At 38.7% G+C, this 22,436-nt stretch overlaps 2 protein-coding genes across 5 annotated transcripts; both read left to right on the top strand.

Annotated features, from left to right (window-relative positions):
* The first annotated feature begins 174 nt into the window (after positions 1-174).
* LOC105263701 (ribosomal protein S6 kinase alpha-5-like) lies at positions 175-14,925 on the top strand. 3 transcript variants are annotated; one of them, XM_011300087.1, is made up of 8 exons: positions 175-461; positions 581-814; positions 10,388-10,462; positions 10,553-10,771; positions 10,941-11,056; positions 11,158-11,358; positions 11,832-12,257; positions 12,344-14,925. In XM_011300087.1, the coding sequence occupies exons 2-8, from the start codon at positions 712-714 to the stop codon at positions 13,868-13,870; spliced, it is 2,667 nt and encodes an 888-aa protein (XP_011298389.1). In that variant the 5' UTR covers positions 175-461; positions 581-711; the 3' UTR covers positions 13,871-14,925. The 3 variants fall into 3 exon arrangements, with proteins under 3 accessions (XP_011298389.1, XP_011298388.1, XP_011298387.1); XM_011300086.1 differs by lacking the exon at positions 175-461 and adding an exon at positions 2,762-4,059 and having other exon boundaries at positions 786-814; XM_011300085.1 differs by lacking the exons at positions 175-461; positions 581-814 and adding an exon at positions 2,422-4,059.
* A 1,358-nt stretch (positions 14,926-16,283) lies between these two features.
* Positions 16,284-22,090, top strand: LOC105263689 (lamin-C). Of its 2 annotated transcripts, XM_011300059.1 has the most exons (5): positions 16,284-16,952; positions 19,200-20,454; positions 20,531-20,635; positions 20,927-20,983; positions 21,435-22,090. In XM_011300059.1, the coding sequence occupies exons 1-4, from the start codon at positions 16,546-16,548 to the stop codon at positions 20,948-20,950; spliced, it is 1,791 nt and encodes a 596-aa protein (XP_011298361.1). In that variant the 5' UTR covers positions 16,284-16,545; the 3' UTR covers positions 20,951-20,983; positions 21,435-22,090. The 2 variants fall into 2 exon arrangements, with proteins under 2 accessions (XP_011298361.1, XP_011298360.1); XM_011300058.1 differs by lacking the exon at positions 20,927-20,983.
* Positions 22,091-22,436: the final 346 nt, after the last annotated feature.

Raw genomic sequence — 22,436 nt, 5'->3', positions numbered from 1 at the left:
ATTTTCATTTTCAAGCTTTTATAATACATCCGGAACACCCGGTACCCACCGGCTCTCGAGCCAGTGGCGCCGCCATCTCTACATCTCAGTTGATTTTTCTTGGCATCTGACACCCGTGTACAGAAAATCCCACGAATCTCCTCGGCCCTGATATGACCAACGACCGGTTGTCAGTTTCCAAACGCACGAGACCAATTGCGTCGCACTATCCAACACTATCCACTATCAAACAATTGATCACCATAAAAGTTCACCGAACTAAATAATTCTCACACTGACATATGATAATGACAACAGTGAAAATCCACTATTGGAATAAATAAAAAAACTAAAAGAATATCCCAGTGACAATGGAATTGATAATTCGTGTGACTTTTTGAGTTGTAATCAGATACATTGCCATGAGGACAGTGCGCTGCTCACATACCGCTTGTCAGATGGAGCCATTCAAAAATAGAATTGTGAGCTTTTCCAGTTGACAGAGCATTGTTTTTCTATTTTTTTTTTATTCATTTTAATTTTCTTGTTGAAGATTTTAATTGAATATTTATCGATGGTTCATCGGGATGATTGATTTTAGGGTCTGGTCTTACCGATGTTACGTAAATGAGCAGATAGGGTGGAGTACAAAGGGAAGTTAATTAAAAGGATTTGACACCCTTTGAAGGTATTATATCATCAAGTGTGAGAGAGGGGTACGGGAAGAGGAGGATGGAGAAGAGCATGCAACCACCACCACCGCCACTCCCTCAGAAGGACAATTTGGCTGATATAAGTACCAGTGAAACAACTGTCACACACGTCTTGACATTCGGTATGGATGCACATGTTTATTTCAGTATTCAATCGTCTTTTTTATTTATTGGTTAACTAGGTTAGGTGTGTCACTGAGAGAATGGATCAAAGTTAAAGCTGAGCGTATGATATTTAAAATACTCCCATTATTGTTGCTATTGCTCCAATAATAAAAAGGAATAATTAACTCAAATTTTCTCGTTATCCCCTGATTTTAACGATTCTGGCGAATTTTATTGTCACGGAATATTTTTTTGTTAAACCAGTTCCTGGCAAGAATCTCGAGGCGGATAAATTATTCATCTCTACTTTCCGAGGAATTGACTAATCGGCAATTGGTTCTGCGAAAATTTCTTTCGGATTTGTCGGATTTTATCGGAAAGTTTTCGATGAATCGGGGGGAAAATAAAGTTCGGTGGGTTTTTAATGCCTCTCTGGGGAGTTTCACGGGATCATATTATTCATAGAATTTATTAATCGCTGGAAAACCCATAATACCGTCTTGTATCGATCAAACTTCATGCTTCACCGTGGTTTCGATATCAAATGCTTTTCATGTCGAGTGGAAGTATGATTTGAGAAATCCGAGAACTACTCTTGCACTATATGAAGATAAAAACCGATGTTATTTACAATGACATATGCATGAATTATCGGTTAAAACGAGTGGTAAATATGAGAGGAGTATTGAAATAATATAATCTTTGAAGAAAAAAAAATGTGTGCAATGTCTGCGTTGTAGGAAGTCTAGTGTCTCGAGGAATAATACAGTCAAGGATGAGTGAAATGTAGAATTGAAAATTATGAGTTAAACTGAGAAATTGTTCGCCCTTGGAGGTACTCGTGATTGTCCACTCAATTTTAAACACCTTTTGGCAAATGATACACCGTGAATCACGTGTTGACGTCACTACACATACATACAACTCCCGAAAACTTTAAATCGCCGGATCTTTTGTGTGTTCGAGGGATAATGACTTGCAGGATTATCCGAAAATTTATGTTTAGATGGAAAAAATATCATGTCGAGCATCTCTAGAAATTCAAGCTAATGTTTCTCTCATTAACTAATGACTGAAAAATTTTCTATAAAACGAAAAATAAAATAACTCCTCACACTTAAAAATACCATTAATCCCCCAACCAATGAATAAACCGTATAACCAAAACTAAAATCATCACGAATTATTTGTCCGATTGAAAAACGCCAGCTTTGTAAATACAAAATTTGTGCAAATATGTTGAAAAATTTCGAGTCTGTTATCTCAAACTCGGTAACAACATTGAAATTGAAAAAAGCTCCTTAATAGCCGATTATAGATAAAAATTGATTATAAAAATTGAATTAAATCCGAATTATTAAAAACAGTCTCTAGCCCTATGTTTATCCATCTCAAGATGACTTGTACTCAAAAAAAAAAAAAAAAAACAAGGTGATCCTCTGAGGAATGGGAGGGGATAGGGGGGGCTAGACCACATTCTTTATCAAAACGTTGACACAGTAATCAAGAATGAGTAGGACGGATCTCCACTGGTTAACTAAAATAATGAAATAATAGCGAGTAAGAGGAAAAAAGGGGATTTGTCAATGGTAGCGGGCCCCCGTGTCCACTGACTTCGCTCCTGAAAATGTCTTTCCCCCTCCTGGGGTTACCCATGTTTTCCAAATCAGCTGTTATTCCCCTCTGGTGTCGGGCAGTATGGGTGGAATGGAATAGAACGGTGCCGAGGCAGGCGCGGGGTCGGGGCGTTATTCAGTTTGACTTCAGTCGGTCGGCAGTGAGTGTTGGTGCAACTTCGTGCTCCTCTCCACCAACAACTCAACCCCCTTTTCCACCATAAAATTCCCTCAAGCATATTTTAATAATTTCATCAACGACATTAAGATATCAACCAGCTGTGAAAATCACTGGTGGAAAAATAAATGATACTCCAATAAATAGATTATAATATTTATCCACGAGAGACAGTGAAAGTTGCGGGTGAAAAAGTGCCTGAGAATTCAACCCAACAAGGTGTTTGAAGAAAAGCCCTGTGCCAACACCTGGCACGGACACCAAAGGCTCCATAACGTGGGGGTATTCCCCGAGGGGTGCCAGGAGTCCGTTAACCTTTCCAAGTGTGTGTCCACGAGGAATAAAAAAGATAAAGCCAGACATTTTATTTCCGTGAAATCAGGTAGACCGAGGGGGAATTGAGAAAAATATAAAAAGCTATTTCCAGTGGATAACAGCTCTGTTTTTCCTTCTCTGGAAAATTGAAAAAAAAAAAACGGTTGTAGATTGCATCGATACTTCGAAATTCCTCAGTTCCATGTCGATTGCAGTGGATTACGAAACGTTAAATTTTCGTGAACAAAACGACTTTCGTGCGTGTTAAGGTCTCGGAGAGCTCTGAGAGAGGGGAAAAAAAGAGGCCTTGTCCCCGTTAAACTGTGTCAGTAGGATAACACCAGATACTGACTTGCATCAGGGCATGAGTGGCTGAGACTGATTATCGTCGATGGAGGTGAAATAATTGAGTGGAAAAGAAAAAAAACGAATTTTGGTTTGAAGAAAATCTAATAAATCTCGTGCTTCGATCAGCCGCGAGCTTCAAGGCAAAAGTACCATCCACGTGTCGACACTTTGATCACGTTCTCCTCTCGAGGCACGTGGGTAATGCCACCAAACACATACTCTAGTTTTAGTCTTGCCATTCCCGAGTGATCATGCGCATCACACGGATATTGTGACCAGTAAACGCTTTGTTTTTCTCCTGTTATTGTGTCACAAAACTACTGCGGATATATCGTACTTCATTCGTATTTTTCTAACATCCCACGGAATTTTTTTACAACCGAACAAACGAGGAAGTACCATCGATCGGGACAGTGTGATCAAGGCACATTGAAACACACTCTCCTGGAAAATCAGAGTCCATTTGAATTGAAGTAAAAATAATATCCACCAGTGGCACATGATTTATGCGCCTATCAGTGGAATAGAGATGAAAGAATGCAGGATTCTTAGCAGCTGATTGAGGAAGTTCTGCTCAACTAGGTTCAATTGAGATATATCGGAATTGGTTTTTCTTTTGAAAAAATGAAGAATCCAGAGCATGAGAGTGGATACTTTGAGGATGGCAGCGATGTGGAGATGGTATTTGAGGAGAATACTGCTGGATCTGGCTCGTATGGACTCTCTAAGGCCATACGTCAGCTTGACGTCACTAATTCACCCGCATCCCCCGAGCCCGACGAGGATGAGCAAAATCGTCACGGAGGTAGTTATTATTATTTTTCAACCTTCATATTTATCACACATTTCTCCACCCTGAATGTCAGGGGTTCTCATTTTTATTGATTGCTCAGAGCTATTGAGCTATTCTTTGAACTTCAAAAAAGCCTCACTCGTGACATTTTTTTTTTTCAAATTCAGCGTAAAAGTTCACCTCAACTCAATAATAGAATCGGATTTTTAAATATCCGCGGTATTAATTATCTCTGATTAAGCTCTATTCGTGGTGCACACAGACGTCGATTTCCATTTTGATATTCCCACTCTTGAAATCCGTTCCCGTCACTTTCACCCAACAAAACTTCACTTCTCCTCCGATCAATTCCTTTCATCGATTAGTGGATAAGCAAGAGAAGGTAAAGATGAAACAGTGAACTGTCGAATAAAAAATTACAAAACGAAAATATTTATGGATTTTGCCTTAAAAGCATTGACGAGGTTTAATATCATCGAGTTCGACCTCTTTCGCCTTTTTTAACAGCAATGAAGATACTCGCTCTCTCGCTCAGAAACTCAATCTAATTAATTCGGGGCATTTCATAAACGTATTTTCTTCTCATACACACGATACAATATCATCAATTGGCGTCAGAGATACCACTGTACAAAAAAGCAAATATTTATTAAGCGAGAAATAATACACGGTGACAAATAAGACATGTGATGTGGAAACTAATTGAAGTTATTCCGAAATTAAATTTGAATACCATGGAAAGTTGGGAGACTCTGGGGGAAGACTCGGGTGACACGTGGCAACATATGGTAGCACAGTATCAGCTCTTGTTGCTCCATAAATTTGGATCTCATGTTTCTGATTGCAGGGGAAAAAAATTACGAAACGTGCAGAGTGCACGTCTCGCATTCACTCTCATTTTAAATATTAAAAACTAATGTTCCAGGCCATTAAAAAATCATCAACGCGCATAGAATGGTATTTCGAGTTCAGGGAAACTGATAATCTATTCCCCAGGTATTTTCGTTTCAAGGGATATTCCCCAAATGAGCAACTGATCTGATAGTAATGAACTCTCGGCGGATTAGGCGGTGTGCACTTGATGAGAATGACAATTAGCATTGTATATGCCCCTTTTTCCCCACGTGTTCGACTGAGAAAACGTAGGACGAGTTGTATCGATCGATCGGATAGAGAAAGAGCACGTGGGGAAGTCGACCCAGTGACACCCGGGTAGCTCCTATTTTCCTGTGCCCCAATCATTCAACTCTGGGTAAGCATTGGTATTTTGTTTGAAACATATTTACGGAAGAGTCTTCCCGAAAAGACATCTGCGGCTTGAGGATTTGTGCGTCATCGGAGACACTCAGCAGGGGAACAAGTCTAACGGGGCGGTACCTTTCACACTGAGCCATATAGCTCTTTTATAATTCTAACTACCTGTTTAAAGTTCACACAATGACCAGAGGATATTCACCGTTCAGAAACGAAATCATAAATGAACCCGAAATTTTCATCGGTGGATAACATTTTTTTAAAATAACGTACAATACTCTGGTTACACCTATTTTTCCGAGTAAAAAAATTTCGAACCGCAGAATCAATACAATATACCTACCCGGGGACATAAAAACAAAGAGTACGCAATTATTGAAGAATTACGGGATCGTAAAATTTTTACGCTCACCTGTAATTTTAATTTTGTATATAAAAATGAAGAGCTTCTAAGATAATCGCCGGCGTGTAGTGGTTTTCAGCCTTGGAATTCTAAGGACACCGCTCGATTAACAAGGAAATAGGCATTTCATAATAGAAAAGTAGGAAGTTTTTAGAATTGATGAATTCTCATTGTTAAAAACCACCGCCGTCGGGTTTATTATCAAAAGAAAAATGATATGTGGCTTGATTTCATGCCAAATTTTTTGAGCTGCTGAGTTATCTTCAACTGCATGGAAAGGCCTTCAATACAGTCTGCGTAGATTTTATCGATTGAAAATGGAACGCAACATACTGGCACCCGCTTAGCACTCATCATTGACCCTCTAACATCGGCGTAACAATCAGAAAGTGAAATTAATGCGCAAAATATGTAGATAGAGACTTGGAAATCATACTGAGAAGTTTTTTTTTAATCCAATACACGATAAATTGAGATTTTTTTCAAAGACATTGGTCAATTACTACATCAGGTTCATGACTACCGTTTTATTACTATCTGACACGTGAAGCAAAAAAAGTGGGTAAAAATAATGACGGTTTTTTGTCAATTGACGGAAAGTGAAAGACAAGTTAAATGAAATTAAGGATAAAAACGGTACCAGCGTAGAAACACCAGAGTTGTTTCAAAACCTTGGAATTTGGAACGTCGGTGATTGGTAACGGTATCGTAAGCCCAGGGGCTTCAACTTTGGAATTCGAGAATTCGATTCAAGTTATCACCGGTCAAAATTCAATGATAATGCGACGAGAAAGCCTCCTTCTAGCATTTTAAACAGTAAATTTACAATTTAAAGGATACGTATTCAATTAATGAATTTATTGAGGTGGAAAGTTGGTCATCATCATATTGAATGTGCATTTGAAATAATGTTGACTAGCTCTGCAACCTTGAACTTTGTAAAAACTTTTTCAATGCGATTAACCACCAGTAAACAGTATTTAAACACTGGAAATTTATCATTGCCTAATTTTTAATTATCCTCGTCTTGAATAAAATCACCGTCTTCTTCTACTGATAAGATAATAACTAGAATAAATACGGATTTATGGGAATCAATTCGACTCGTTCCTTAAATATATATCTCAGTCTATTTCTTGTTGCATTTTTTTTTTTGGTTTTTTTTTTGTTTGATTTTTTGTTGGGGTTACGGGTTTTTTTTTCAGGTACGTTGTTCTTGTAAATCGAACCTCGAAAAATAATTTTTTTTCACGCTGCGAAGAAAAGAAAAACAATGACAGGAAAACTAATCAGCCGGCGATTAACAATTTTAGCACAACTTCCAAGGAAACCCGATAAACCATTGAAGAGAAAAAAGAATGAAACAAATACATAAACCAATCATATTGAATGAGATTAAGGCCTCCAAGAAAAACCCACAAGTGAAAGTCCCTGAGAAATCCTCGAATACATTCACTCAAATATTAAATATTTTCAAAATCAAGCAGCTGAGTATTCTTAGGGAACTCGTCATTATTCTTCGTCCTCGATAAGACAATCACGGAAAAAAATATGGAGTTCAGAGTGTTTTATTTTTAAACTCTTTTGCGCCATCGTCCGGGGAAAGTGAGAGGCAAAACGAAAGGAATTGCAAATAAAAGGAAATGCAATTGTTTTCTGAAGAAGAACCCAATGATAAAGAAACATTTTAAATTACTAATGAGCGAATAATGCTGCCAACAATTCGGAGAAGTAATTTACTTGGAAACAAATGAACATGTAAGTCGTTAAAATCACATTGAAGTGATTATTGGAGCTTTCATGTATGTTTTCTTTTTTTTTTCTGAACGAGAGGTCGTACAATGGCTGTACAATGTACGATATCGCTTGTCAGTTATCTCAAAGGTCTGTTCAATGACACTGTCATTTCTTAGCAGCTGTTAACATCCTTCATGTTGGCAGGCGAGGATGGTGGAATGCCTTGAACTTCGTCTCCGGATGTCGCCTTTATTTTTAAGACTGAATAATCATTGGAAATTCATCTAACACCTCACCTACCCCCTCTCACATTTTTATTCAATAAAACGATAGAAAAATAACGACTGCAAAAAAATTAATCAATTTTTGTCATTTCTTCAATGAATGAAAAAAAAAATGTTTCATTTTGTTTCCCACTTTTTCAACAATACTGATACCAAGTTACTGCCTTCGAGCTGATAACAACTTCAAACCTCCAACACGGATTATTGATTCAGAAATAAAATTGTTGAAATATAAGAAATATATTCACCACCTGTGCGTTACGTTTTTTTTTTTCTTTGTAGACGAGAGAATTTTTTATCTGAAGAATTTCTTTCACTTCGTGGTGCTTTTGATTGGAGAATATTCGATTATTATTGAATGCGTAATTATTTTAACAACGAATGAATATGATTACGCAGGAACTTTCAATGAAAACCTCAGCCGATGAGTTTCCACTCTCGAAACTGTTCTCCGAGATTTTCGAGGTGAAATCTGCGGTTGAATCGGCCGACTTGGAAGGGTAAACGAATGTGCAAGCATTTTTTTTTCCACGACGTATAAAAGCTACTCATTTCTCTGTGTGTACTACAACACAGACGAATGAAAAACGTTACTTATTACGGTATTCCCCGTAACAAACGGTCGGCGGGTTGCAACCGTGCACCGTACGGGATTCCCCGTCTCTGTCACAAAAATTAAAAAAAAAAAAAAAAGAAAAGAACTCGCCGCCGGTTCCAGAACTGACAATTTTCATCGAAAAAATTCCAAAAAAAGTTTCCCCCAACTCTTTCGAATCCCTATTTACATCTGAATCGTGTCGGAAGTTGGAATTGACCGGAGGGGTGCATTAATTACGAAAATCATTCCCCACCCCCTCGGCATTCCCATAAAAATTTTGAAAACACGGATTTTTCAGGTGGACATCGAGTGTTTTATAATAATTGTAATATTTACGGATATTTGAGTGATAACGCAAGAGCACTTTTACTTAGATTTAACGGTCCTTTCTCTTTCCAACCTAATTCATACCAAAGGCCGACAGAAACGAAAAATTCAATTATATTGGGAGTTGGTGTAGATGCTATGAAGATAGCAACTGGAAGCCGCACAAATGAATGACAATGATAGTTGCGGTTGGTGGGAGGGAAAACTGGGAGGGGGTTGTGGGTGGAAAATAGGGGAAAATGGGGAGAGAGGTGGGGTAAATAGTAATATAAAGGCGCACTGGGTGTCTGAGTCAGGTAACCGAAAGAAAGTCGGTCCCGTTACGAAATAGCGAGTGAATGCCGGTTATCTGGGTCGTACAAAAGCGGAACTTCCGTGGGGGTCAGACGAGAGCGAGGGGAAAGACCAGGGAGCAGAGGAGTCCCGGTTTCATAAACCCAATGTATTAACCAGCTTAATGCACTAACCATCCTCCTCGGTCTGGTATCAAATGATCTTTGCGAAAGAAAATATTTCGAAATGAGCTCACGCCCTCACGCTAAGATCGTCTCTTTAACTTCACTCACAAAAAATCCCATTCTGAATGGCTATTTCAGTATCCGGAATCACTCCGGACCGAAAAAGAAACTGGGGAATCAGATGAAATGAAATCTCACTCAAAGATTTTTCTCTGTGAAAAATTATCTAGACAATGCAATTGACAAATCAAACACGTACTCAAGGCGCTAAGTACTTGGAGTGTTTGGTATTTACATGGTGAGCTAAACTTTCAGACCAATTAGGAAGGTAAAACTTTTCATTGTTCTTTCCTCGTTTTAAACTCGATGATTCGTCGCGACTGAAACGGAAGCCACGAAAGTATATAGCCATAAAACTGGGTCGCTAAGTTACTATTACACCTGCTCAGAGTTTGTATGTGTATGTCCAGTCTCTTGCGTCTTAACATTGAATTGAGTAAAATGTACTTATGTGTGTTTGAGTATCAACGTAGGTAAACGACAAAGTGTGATCATGGCCGCGCCATTCCACCACCTTGACACGGATATCCCACGTACAATCAGACCTGTGCAAGTACCGGGGTTGATTTAACTTGAAAAGTTCAAGAGGGGTTGTCTCTACCGAGTTGTCACAATCTTACATTTCCCTGAAAATTCATCCTTCCTATTTATGAGGCCACCTGCCAACGCTAATAGCTATTTTATTTTACCTGATTTAAAATCACTTATCGTGTCCCAGTTTGTCGTTGTCTTTCAGATTCTCCAATGTGGGCTATCACTTTAAATGGAACATCAAATTATGATAAGAAAGAAAACTCCTGAAGCGATAATTTCATCCTAAAGAATAAAGAATCTCACTATAATGGAGACGATATTTCAGAAAGATTTTGCCAAAATAAATGCGAAGAATTTACTATATTGCACTCGTTGCCATTTTCTGCATGAGCTATCATTCTCGGAAATTTTCATAAATTGTCTCAATTGATTATTCAAATGTGCTATAACAAGTGCAAGATGTTTTTGCTTTTCACCTTAGGACTTATCCCAAGGAGACACGTCTTGCGCACATGCCAACAAGCAAATAAACATCTGGAAGAGCCCACCGATCTCTTTGTATGATAAATAAAACGCATCGACGTAAAATCCAACCAACTAAATTCTCCAAACTGACAAATTACCACTTGAAGCCTACACTATGCCCTATAAATTCACTGTCGTTTTTTTTTAAATTCTGTTGCAGTTAATCTTAATGACAACGGCGGCCAGAGGGTAGACATGACGCACTTTGATCTGCTCAAAGTCCTTGGAACAGGAGGTGAGTTTTTCGAAAATTAATAACATTATCATCTATGTAATATCCTTGAATGTTAATTCACGTTGAATTCATTGTTTCTTTGTCGTTTAGCTTACGGAAAAGTTTTCCTGGTGAGAAAGAGAATTGGCGCAGACGTTGGACGTCTTTATGCGATGAAAGTATTAAAAAAAGCGATGATTGTTCAGAAGAAGAAGACAACAGAGCACACTAAAACCGAGAGACAAGTGCTTGAGGCTGTGAGGGACAGTCCATTCTTGGTGACACTTCACTATGCCTTCCAAACTGATGCTAAACTCCACCTGATTTTAGGTACGATGACAAATCCTTTTAATTGACATGAAATTTAAACGACCAGTTCTATTTTACGATTGGAATTATCACTCTTTTCACCTTTGAACAAAAGATTTATTTCGGTGAGAGTGGAATAGATCGATTTTCCCCATAACTTTATATTGGAACTATGTATTTTTGAATCTAGATTACGTGAATGGTGGCGAATTATTCACCCATCTTTATCAGCGAGAGCACTTCACCGAGGACGAAGTACGGATATACGTCGGAGAAATTATAATTGCACTGGAGCATTTACATAAGGTGTGCATAAATATCCCTATTTTATTTATGTCATTCCAATGAGTGTAGCCCATTATCATCTTTTTCTTGGAGAAATATTGAAATAACTTTGTCATTCACAGCTGGGGATTATATATCGAGATATAAAACTTGAAAATATACTTTTGGATCGTGAGGGGCACATTGTACTCACGGACTTTGGTCTTAGTAAAGAATTTCTGCCACACGAGAGGGACAACAATCCACGTGCATACTCGTTTTGTGGGACCATTGAGTACATGGCACCGGAAGTTGTGCGAGGTGGTTCTGCTGGTCACGATATTGTAAGTACTTTTTCATTATCTCGTTGACAATATTTTTTCTTGCTTTTTTTTTTCAATCGTGTGGTCGGCATGCATTTATGTTGCAATGAATGTCGTTTGTTTGTTTCATTCTTTCGGAGGGGAAATGTTCAAAACAATGTAAAGCATTCGAAACGAAAATATGCGGATTGAGCAGTTTTGATGGAGTGAAAACGATTGTTGAAGAATTTACTGGATACGCGAAGAACGAAAGTTGTGATTTTTTTTTTCAGCAATGAAGTGGGTCAGAAAAGTAAAAATAACAAAATAAATTCCGACCATTGGACATACGCTTTTAAAAATAGGTTTTCTGATAGAAACAGATCCGTGAGTTTCTTTTTTAACAGGGAGTCAGAAATTGGGTTGAGAAATAAGAATGGAGTGACATGAAATAATGAGCTTTGTCCAATTTTTTCACTCTCCAATTCTCATAGAAATTATTCTCAATACTTTAGGCTGTCGACTGGTGGAGCGTAGGAGTTTTAGCTTATGAACTTCTCAGTGGGTCCTCTCCATTTGCCGTAGAAGGCCACACAAATACTCAACAAGAAATATCACGTAGAATTCTTAAGACAGAGCCACCAATTCCAAGCTATTTGAGTCCAGAAGTTCAGGACTTCCTTGCCAGGCTGTTGGTTAAAGATCCAAGACAAAGATTGGGCGGTGGGCCTCGGGATGCCGAGGAGCTCAAGGAACACCCATTTTTCACAGAAGCCGAGGGATTTAGTTGGAGTGCATTGGAGAACCGAGAAATTGAACCACCCTTTGTGCCTCAAATTGCTCATGAACTAGATACCAGCAATTTCGCGGATGAATTCACCAAAATGGTGGCTGCTGACAGTCCTGCTGTCGTACCACCCAATTATGACAGAGCATTTCGAGTGAGTCTCCATATTATTTCTATTATTGACACAAAAAAAAATTCCAGAACGAATAAAAAAGTAATTATTCGTTAATTTTTTTTCAGGGATACTCTTATGTCGCCCCATCAATCCTATTCGGTGACAACGTAGTATCCGAAGATATCTTCCGAGAGTCCAACACGGATGGCCACTCGCCATCTCCTTCGTCAGCCTTAGCTTCCCGCTTCGAGGAATCCACATTCTTCCAGCACTACGAGATTGACCCGAGGAGAGAAGCACTTGGAGACGGTAGCTTCTCCGTCTGTCGACTCTGCACCCATCGGCAAACGAAACGAGAGTACGCAGTGAAAATTGTCAGTAGACGAGTGGACTGCGGTCGAGAGGCAAACCTCCTGAGAGCCTGCCAGGGTCATCCAAATGTAGTTAAATTAATCGACGTCTACCAAGACCGAGCTCACACATACATTGTCATGGAGTTACTCTCGGGCGGTGAACTGCTCCCATCAAACCGTAAAGTGGCAAAATCCCAGAGTGAAAAAGAGGCCATCAGAGTTATGAAACAACTCGCATCAGTTGTTCAATTCATGCATGTGCGTGGAGTTGTTCATCGAGACTTGAAGCCCGAAAATTTACTCTATGCTCACTCCGGTGGTGATGCACCAGTAAAAGTGGTGGACTTTGGTTTTGCCAGATTGAAAAAATCGTGCGAGCCACTTCACACGCCGTGTTTTACTCTTCCCTATGCAGCACCAGAGATCCTGGCTCACCAAGGATACGACGAGAGTTGCGATTTGTGGAGTTTGGGGGCCATACTCTACTGTTTACTATCGGGTGAGCCTCTGTTCAAGGTTGGAAGCCCAGACCTTGCCAGTAGAATTAAATCCGGAGAGATTGACTTTGATGGGGAAAAGTGGAGACACGTCAGTCCTGCTGGTAAAGAAATAGTGAAATCCCTGTTAGCAACTGATCCTAGTGAGAGGCTCACAGCTTCAGCTCTTGTTCGTCACTCGTGGCTTACTGGTAGTTCAGGGACACCTGTGGAGCCTCTGCATATTCAATCCACCTCAGGAATCAGTGTTAAACCAAGCTCTTTCAAACTTAAAAATGTCGATGGAGCTAAATTGGCTCAGAGGAGGAAACTTCATAAAAGATCAACTTCATCCTCCGTCTCATCTTCGGCTTCCACCACATCATCCAGTCCATCCTCTGTACAATTGTTGAGACCACCAAGTGTCACAACTTCGATGACAACCTCAGCGTCTCCAGCGCAGCCCAATGTCTTTGATTTTGGGGAGGAGAGGGTCACTGAGTATTTGAGCTCGTTGTCTTCCTCTTCTGAATCGAATTCGCCTAAAAGTATTCTCCAGGAGAGAGAGAGAGTGAGAGAGCCTCTTGAATTACCCAAATCCAAACGGAGAAAAAAAGATGGCGACAAACACAACAGTAGCAACAGCAGTAGCAGTGGAAGTGGACCTGTCACCAGGGGTAAGAAACGAAAATTGCAGGAGACCAGTGGGTCTGACAGCTCAGCCGAGTCTCTTCGAGCTAGGTCGAAGATTGAGGGCAATTTTCATAGCAAACAGAAGACTGGAAAACGACCCAGGAGACACGGTGCTGCTGCCAATGACTAGGATAGCTTCATCTTTTTTCTTGATAGATTTTTTAAAATGAATTTTTTCGATTCTTCTCAAAGTGTCTTGGCAGTATCAATCATTCCTAATTATACTTCTAGTTGTATGTACATAGATCATTTTTCAATGGTTGGACGGCCCTGCTTGTGTCGAAAATTGGTGATAACTATCATACTTTCTGTGAAGAGATTTATTTTAGAGGCGAGGATGAAAAGATAGTGATGATTTCTTTATTCAAATTCCTCTGAATTTATAGAAGAAGTTATGGAATTATTGTTAACTTAGTGAAATGATAACAGAATGGAACATTTTTTTCAGTAATTAACTGATGGAAGACTCAACGAATAGCCAATAGAATTTTTTTTTCTCCAAACACAATCGTATAATTTTGGCATTTCTATGGAAGGCATTATTGTCCATCGGTAGTGGACAAAGGGTATAAAGTTATCGAGAAGATAATGATTCAACGGTTTAATTTTTTCAAAAATTATAGAGAAAATGTCTCGTAGAGTAATACTGATGAATATGCCTTGAAAAAGTGAGAAAAAAGTTTAAAAATTCATTGACTGTTTAACCTGACGGGTGACGTTTGTTGGGAAACGGCAATTTATTTAGAGAAAAAAATTGTATACTATGGTAAAGACTGAAAAGGTTGTATACCAACTCAGGGAACAGAATTGAGATGTGAATTATCGGCGCAACAATCAGATGACAGAGAAATAAGTATAATTGATACGAGGCGATTTATACGCACACCAACCAAAGACGACTGAAGCATCACTGCTACAAGACCAAAAAGAATCCGAGGAATTCAATAAGAATTTACACATAACTTGGTATCGATGGATAACCGTAATTCACTCGTCATTCGACACATGGACATTTATGTAAAACACTCGCAGATAGAAACAAATGGAATTATATATACACATGTATGTATATATATATATATCGAAGAAGAATTCTATATTATACACGAATCGTCTATGTTCAATATTATAGCTGACAAACTATTCTTTAATGAAAAACCTTAAGAGTCATTATTGATTACTGAGTAATAACGAGCGAATGGGGAGATGGCATTGTTATTTTCATTTTTGTTCTGGTCTACTTGAATCCATCAAACTTCAATGACGAGAAATTGATGGAGGTATAGTGAATTTATTTATAGGTATATTTTTACCAAGCATAATAACGCTATTCGAATTCAAGTTTAGATTTTTCGAGAATTATTTCGTTTAAATGAATCATGAAAACATGTCTACCTTTGTTATTGCTGATTGTTAAAATAAATCATATTGTGATGTTCGAAAATTTGTCTCTCAATTTATCACTGACTCAATAATTTTTATTTTTCTAAACTCGTCCTTCACATGACCCTGAGGTGGGTTGAAGTTCATGTTTTTCAAACTGTTGCGCTTTCCCTATAACTCAGGAGCTGCAGAGCCATTGAATAATTGAGAATTTTCTTGATATTTGAACACCGGATATATCATAAATTAGCAGTTGAAGAAATAAAATAAAAATCATGACGAGAAGACTTTATTTTGTTCTTCATTCTTCGATAGAGAGATATCCGATGTTAAAGATTTTTTTTAATGTTTTGCTGTTGAATACGCGTTTTCAAATTCGAAGGGCAGAAATATTAAGAATCAAGCTCGCCAGATCACGTTGGCAAATTATCGTGTCGGATTGTTAATAGATCCTATTATTGTTCTTATTGTCAAAGGACTTGTCCTCCGGTAATATCCCTGAAAATGATCTCGTACCGCCTGCTAAAAATTTGAATTATTCCAGTACCTCGATTATTCCGGCAAACAGCTTAAACTCTCCTCCACAGGATACCCGAGGTCGTCCTTCAAAACCCAAACAAACACTGAACGCGGGATATCTTACCCGGTTCCAAGAATCACCATTTCACTCATCACTTATTCACTTATAATCACATCACAATGGGACTAAAAACGTTCTAAAAACCCGTAAAAACCCAATATGCACACAATTACACACTATCACTTTAAATTATCTTCAATAAACCTTTAATTCACTTTTAATTATAAATAAATCCGATGATACCGAACAAAGGATTTGCACTTCACTACCACTATAACACATACAGAGATGACACAAAAAGTTGTCTTCAAAAATGGACTGAAATTCGTACTTCTCACCACCGAAAACCACTCGTTGCACAGAATTTACAATAAACAATCATATCGCGAGTGAAATTCAAACGTCTAACGGTCGTGTTCAACTGTTTCATTCGATACAACTGAGATCGTTGAGAGTCGTGTATTGAGAATGGAGGAAGCGGATTGGAAATGGCGGGAGGTTCTGGGTGGTGTGGGCCAATTAAATAATCGACAGTTGGCGCTAGTTGTTGGACAGCGTCTCGTCGGTGGATTTGTTCTCTCGATTGACTGCAGTAGTGGAAAAATCGTCGTACCGTGTGGGACAAGATTGAAACGCGGGTACAAGCGACATACACATGCACATACATTACACTGAGCGTTGAGTCTCACATAAGAAGGCAGTGAGTGAAAAAGCATCACAAAATATACATATCTGCCGGGACCGACGCCGAGTTAGCGTGAATTTACGGTTAATAAATTGATTGAATTCAGTGGGACATTCGTCTGCGTGTTAACTGTTTATTTTGTGTTAAAATAATTGAAATGTCGACGAAATCGAGTAAAAAAACTGTAGCGGCGTCGTCGAGCGTTAGCTCGGTCCAGTCGCCTCAGCCAAGTACTTCGACGCCTATAGGCCGGCGTCCAGGAAGTCCACTCAGCCCTACACGTTATTCACGTCTACAGGAGAAACAGGATTTACAGAATCTCAATGATCGTCTTGCCTGTTACATTGAAAAAGTACGTCACCTGGAGACAGAAAATTCGAGACTCACGAGAGAGGTACAGACGTCCCAGGAGGTGGTTACGAGAGAGGTGTCCAATATCAAGTCTATGTACGAGCATGAGCTCTCTGATGCTAGAAAATTACTCGATGAAACTGCCAAGGAGAGAGCTAAACTCGAAATCGATACCAAACGACTTTGGGATGACAATGAAGACCTTAAGACCAAGTAATTATCTTATTGTATATCATCGTTGGGTAACCTCCATTGGGGAATTCATATATTTCTCTGGAACTGGCTTGAAAAGTTGAAAATCGGTATTTCTATGTTCAACTTGTAGACCCAACACTTCCCCTATTCGTTTTTCGTATTATATCACACTCAGTATTGAGCAGGTGTTGAAACGTGATTTATCGGTTTTTTTTGTCAAATCTAAAAATGTGTCCGAAGCAATTCATTTCATCAGAATTCACGAGAATGTTTTCTTTTATATTTTTACCCCCTCCAAAACCTTTTTTCATTATTTGCCGTCTTTTCCTTTGGAAATGTAAATTCTGCATAAATTTTCTGCAATGTTTACATTCGAATTATCCAGATCTGTATTTAGTATTCAGACACGAATGACTCATAATATTCAGAACTCCCGTCCGTTTAAATTCCAAATGGTTGTCGAATTTCCATGAGTAATTCGAAATTTCCTGATGATAGTACCGGCCGGTTTTCTCCTTGAAGGGTCGTCCTAGCGGTTGTTTAAGTAGGCAACATGGCATCTGGAATGATGCTTTGATTATTGTGAGTAACTGGCTTATCTTGACTCAGCCTTTACCTCACCCTCTGTTTAGTTTCATGCGGGGGCTGTGGGTGTAGACCAAATGGTGTGTCTGTGAAGGGCACGGCATCGAAATTCATACACGCCGTACTACACCATCGGTTGCGTCACGCGTACTATGTGGTGATGATGTCAGTCCCTGGTGCCGGTTCTATTACCTGATGCAAAGACATTTGCCTCTGCTCCGTTTACTCGACAATAAATTACCCGCTTTTTATATCTGATAATTATCAGCCGATTCTGTCCTGTTTTTCATTTCGACCAAAAATCTCGATCGACTATTTTATCAAATTTTTTCGAGAAAAATTTTTATCGAGTCATTAAATTCCGCTTACGTACTCATTACCTTACGTTTGAGTCATTCTTCAACACTGTTGTGCGAGTGCAGTTGAGATAACGATAGCAATTAAGCAATCGATATAACGCTAAGAATGTGATCGCAATGGATTTTGAATGTTCTTCGGGCTTTTCGCTTTTGGAGTTAGCCAATACTTGTCTCAATACTTGTTATTCATAAAACATGAAGTGCTTCGCCTGAAATGGCAGCGATCAGATGTAAAATGAATTTCTTTCACCTTCAGTCGTCAAGGATTCACTTGTATTACGACAAAATCAAATATTTAGTACGCGCATCTCACGACTGGTTGAATAGAGATTTTTAACGTTCAGAGTGATGGTAACGGATTGACAATGCCGTCATCATTATTCTGGTTTTCAAGTCTCTTCTAATTTTAGTCAAGAAATTATCGGAGTTGACTGGATGACTGTTGAATTTTTATTTACAATAATGGTGACATGGAATTATTTTACTCCAAAGAAAATGGAGAAAATCTACTCCTTTCGAGGGGGGAATAAAAAACCTGAACAAGATGGTGAACTTGCAACATGACATTGGCCCCAACACGTCGCTGTCACGCACATGGCAAATGATACATTGCACCTCCTGCAAAGCTACCCACATTATCGCTTCTGTTTTATGCCCCATCCCATGAGGCTTTAATCATCCAGTGCTTCTTACAGATAAATTTTCAACAAAATTGATGATTATTTCTGAGCGATCGATTCAAGCATTTTTTGTCCTTGATCCAGTAGTCAAGACGACTGAGGGACTAGGTAGGAATAACCGCTCGATGTGGGGCGAATCGACGGAAATAGCCACCACGAGCCACCATTCTTTCTCCTCGTTCATTCAAATTTATATAGCGTTTTTGTACACGCGAGTAAAGCACCAGATATTCGGCTGCTTCGCGTAATTTTCCAACCCAAATTTTTAGTTACCTGCGGGGACCGTATACTCGCGCATTAATGAGCGGAAAAAAACGGCGAATCGATTGTAGAAAAAAAATTGTTCTCTTTTTATTTTCTGTTAATGGCACGGTCAACTAGTGGGCCAAGGATAGTGAGAGTCACACTAAGACAGGTGAATTATTGTTGACGGTATTAACAAGGTCACTCCCATATCTCTAGAGATCACTCCAAGAATGTGTATACCCCGTCATTTTTATCCGTTACATCATTTGTATAAGATGGGAGAAATTCCGGAATGTCAAGTCGTACGTAAAAACAATATCACATTCTCAGCATTCCCCTACAATATTTCCGTATCGGATCTTCAAATTAAATCATCGATTTTCCTTTATTTTTAGATTGGAGAAGAAATCGAAAGATTTTCAAATCGCCGAGCGTAATGCGTCAATTTATGAGACTCGATGCAATGATCTCCAATCCCAGTACAATCAATCCCAAGCTGAACGTAAAAAGCTCCAGGAGCGTGAGCGCGAATTGGAGAAAGAAGTGGAGAGGTTGAAGGGGTTGTTGGATGATGCTAGAAAGCACCTGGAGGAGGAAACCCTCCAGCGTATTGATCTGGAGAACAATATCCAGAGTCTCAGAGAGGACATCAGCTTCAAGGATCAAGTCTTCCAGCAAGAGTTGACCGAAACTCGTTCGCGGCGTCAAGTTGAAATATCTGAAATCGATGGACGTCTTGCTGAGCAGTACGAGGCTAAGCTACAGCAGTCACTCCAGGAGCTTCGTGATCAGTACGAAGGACAAATGCGAATGAATCGAGAGGAAATTGAGTTGCTCTATGAGAACAAGATCAAGAATTTGACGTCTCATGCTCAACGTAATAGTGGAGCTGCAAGTTTAGCTGTTGAGGAGCTCAGACAAACTAGGACTCGCATTGATGGACTTAATCAACGCATCTCCGAGCTCGAGTCCGCTAATAACGCTCTCAATGCGCGTATCAGGGAACTGGAGAATCTCAGGGAGGGCGAGCGTGCCAGGCATGCAGAGGGTCTTGCCTCGCTGGAGGCTGAGCTCAGCAGGATGAGGGAGGAAATGGCACAGCAGCTACAGGAGTACCAGGACCTGATGGATATCAAGGTGGCTCTGGATCTTGAAATTGCTGCTTATAGAAAACTGTTGGAATCTGAGGAAGCCAGGCTCAATATCACTCCTGTTCAGTCACCAGCTACTTCAGTTTCCACTGGCAGGAGCACTCCTTCCAGACACACCCCTATCAGGGGAGGGAAACGTAAGCGCACACTTCTTGAAGAGAGCGAGGAACGCAGCAGCAGTGATTACAGTGTCGTTGCATCTGCAAGAGGAGATGTCGAAATCAATGAAGCTGATCCACAAGGGAGATTCGTCAAACTTATCAATAAGGGTGGCAAGGAAATTGTTCTCAGTGGTTGGCAACTCATTCGCAAAGCTGGAGCTCTGGAGACAGTCTTCAAATTCCACAGAACTGCCAAGATCGAACCAGGGGCAAATGTTTTGGTTTGGTCATCGGATGTTGGAGCGACTCATGAACCACCATCGAATATCGTTATGAAGGGACAGAAATGGTTCATTGCTGATAATATGACGACTACTCTCTTGAATACTGATGGAGAGGTGACTTTTGGAAAATAATGTTGAAGCGTTTGTCTCGTGGAATTTCTTGATTGAAAATTGTTTTGTTATTTCACAGGAAATGGCAACATCCGAACGAAAGAGGCAGCAACTGACAACTTCAATGTCTCGGCACAGAGAAAACTTGGGGTTTCGGGGATCTGAGGATCTTCACCATCAACAGGTAATTAAAGATAAATTTCACTAATTTTTTTTACATAGTAAACGTTTTGGAGAAATTCGTGAAATTTTCATGTCTTCATTATGGCATGTTTAACTAACAAGGGGATTTAAACCAATGGCAGTGCATCTTTCGAAAAATTCCGTTGGGAGACGGAAAATTTGATGGCGAATGTTAGTTAAACATTGCGTTCAGATACAAGCAGTTTATAAGTCATAGAGCGATTGTAGAAATTAATAATTTGACTCAATCAGTTGGGGGGGATTTCAAACATGTTCAATTCTTCTGTCATAGAGAAGATTTCTCTTCTTCCAATAATCAGAGGGCCTGCGACTCTGATGGACAGCCCATGTAAGTTATATTAGTAAAAAATGTCTCTAGGTGTTCATCAAATTCACAAGTACATTTGATTCTTCATTCATCAAAGTGTAATAATTCATTTCAGCTTATTTTTGAGCACATTTTCTATTCATCACTGCTTCACTAAAAAAATCACTAAAATTGGATGATAAAGTAATTAATTATCAGAGATATAGCGAGACAAATGAGAATAGATGGATTTGGAAAGATTGGAAAAAAAATATGGAGGATGATAATTGAAAGAAAAAAAACAATTCTCGCTATCGACGAACTGCTTGCATCATTGTGACTAATAATAGGGAAAACTGTCAATTTAATGTTTTTCATATACATTGTTGTGGAAAAATGATTAACTCAAGCATGCTGGGCTAGATGGAATTAAAGATAGAATAAAAATGAACAAATAGTGGGAAAATATTTGATGAAATGAATTGTGTTTTAGGGGGACCCCCAGGGTGAGGAACGCTGTCGCCTTATGTAAGCAGTAAGATTTGTTAAGTCCAAGATTTATAAAATTCAAAAATGAAAAGAGTTTTAATTAAGCTTATTAAGATTATTGGGGGCATTTTACGATGCGAGAATTTGTTCAGAGGGGCAGAATAATCTATCGCCATTAATTATTGAAGACAGAAAACTATTTCCATTAATCTAAAGGATGAGAAGAGAATTAAAAATGAAGAATAATAAATAACTAATCGTTATGAAACAAGTTTTTTCACAAAGAGCATTTCAAGTTTTTCACAATATTCAATGTGAATGACTGAATAAATTTTTGTTTTCATTCTCCTTAAAAATCGCTTCCAGATAATTTTTTTGTTGAAGAAAAGTAATCAGGATACATTCTGATTCACATGACTTCGTATAATTTCCATCTATTAGCACTCTTCAATATTGCACAATCAAAATTAATTTAGAGAATAAAATGTACAACGATGGTGGAAAGACGGTCACAATAATAAAATTGTAATGTATCTGCATTTACCTGATTCACGATAATAGTACCGACGAAAGACGAAAACTAATACGGACGAAAATAATATTTTCTTTTTGTATGTGAAATAAATGCTTATAACACTTCTATAGATGATTATTAATAATGAAATAAAAATCAATAACTAAGTGGTTTAGGAGTTAAATTTCTGTTGAGAAGATGGAAGCAGTTTTTCATGTAGTTTTGTAACGAGAGAAGTCGCTGATAAAGGGATTGAAATTATATTTATATAAAGATATATAGCAACGTCTATTCTGGAACAAGATAAAATGACACAGTAGTACGTAGAAAAATCTCGGACTAGTAAATTTTTCATTAGAGCTTTACCAGCTAAACAAATATTGCTCCATTTTGTTTTCTATGTTTCGAAGAGATAAAAGTGTTCTTTATATTTTACAGTGATGAAATTATATATGTCTGTAATTTTATGCCCCATTTATTTTTGGACATTGT

The sequence above is a fragment of the Fopius arisanus genome, unplaced genomic scaffold, assembly GCF_000806365.1.
Source record: "Fopius arisanus strain USDA-PBARC FA_bdor unplaced genomic scaffold, ASM80636v1 scaffold00016, whole genome shotgun sequence".
Classification (NCBI taxonomy): Eukaryota; Metazoa; Arthropoda; class Insecta; order Hymenoptera; family Braconidae; genus Fopius; species Fopius arisanus.
The sequence above is the reverse complement of the archived record's forward strand: the minus strand, read 5'-3'. Positions and strand labels throughout refer to the sequence as shown.

Coding starts and splice junctions, on each gene's coding strand:
- LOC105263689 (XM_011300058.1), top strand. CDS start 16,546: ATGTCGACGAAATCGAGTAAAAAAACTGTAGCGGCGTCGTCGAGCGTT. Junction 16,953..19,199: donor AATGAAGACCTTAAGACCAA/GTAATTATCTTA, acceptor CTTTATTTTTAG/ATTGGAGAAGAAATCGAAAG. Junction 20,636..21,434: donor AGGATCTTCACCATCAACAG/GTAATTAAAGAT, acceptor ATTGTGTTTTAG/GGGGACCCCCAGGGTGAGGA.
- LOC105263701 (XM_011300086.1), top strand. CDS start 3,879: ATGAAGAATCCAGAGCATGAGAGTGGATACTTTGAGGATGGCAGCGAT. Junction 4,060..10,387: donor TGAGCAAAATCGTCACGGAG/GTAGTTATTATT, acceptor ATTCTGTTGCAG/TTAATCTTAATGACAACGGC. Junction 11,057..11,157: donor CACTGGAGCATTTACATAAG/GTGTGCATAAAT, acceptor TGTCATTCACAG/CTGGGGATTATATATCGAGA.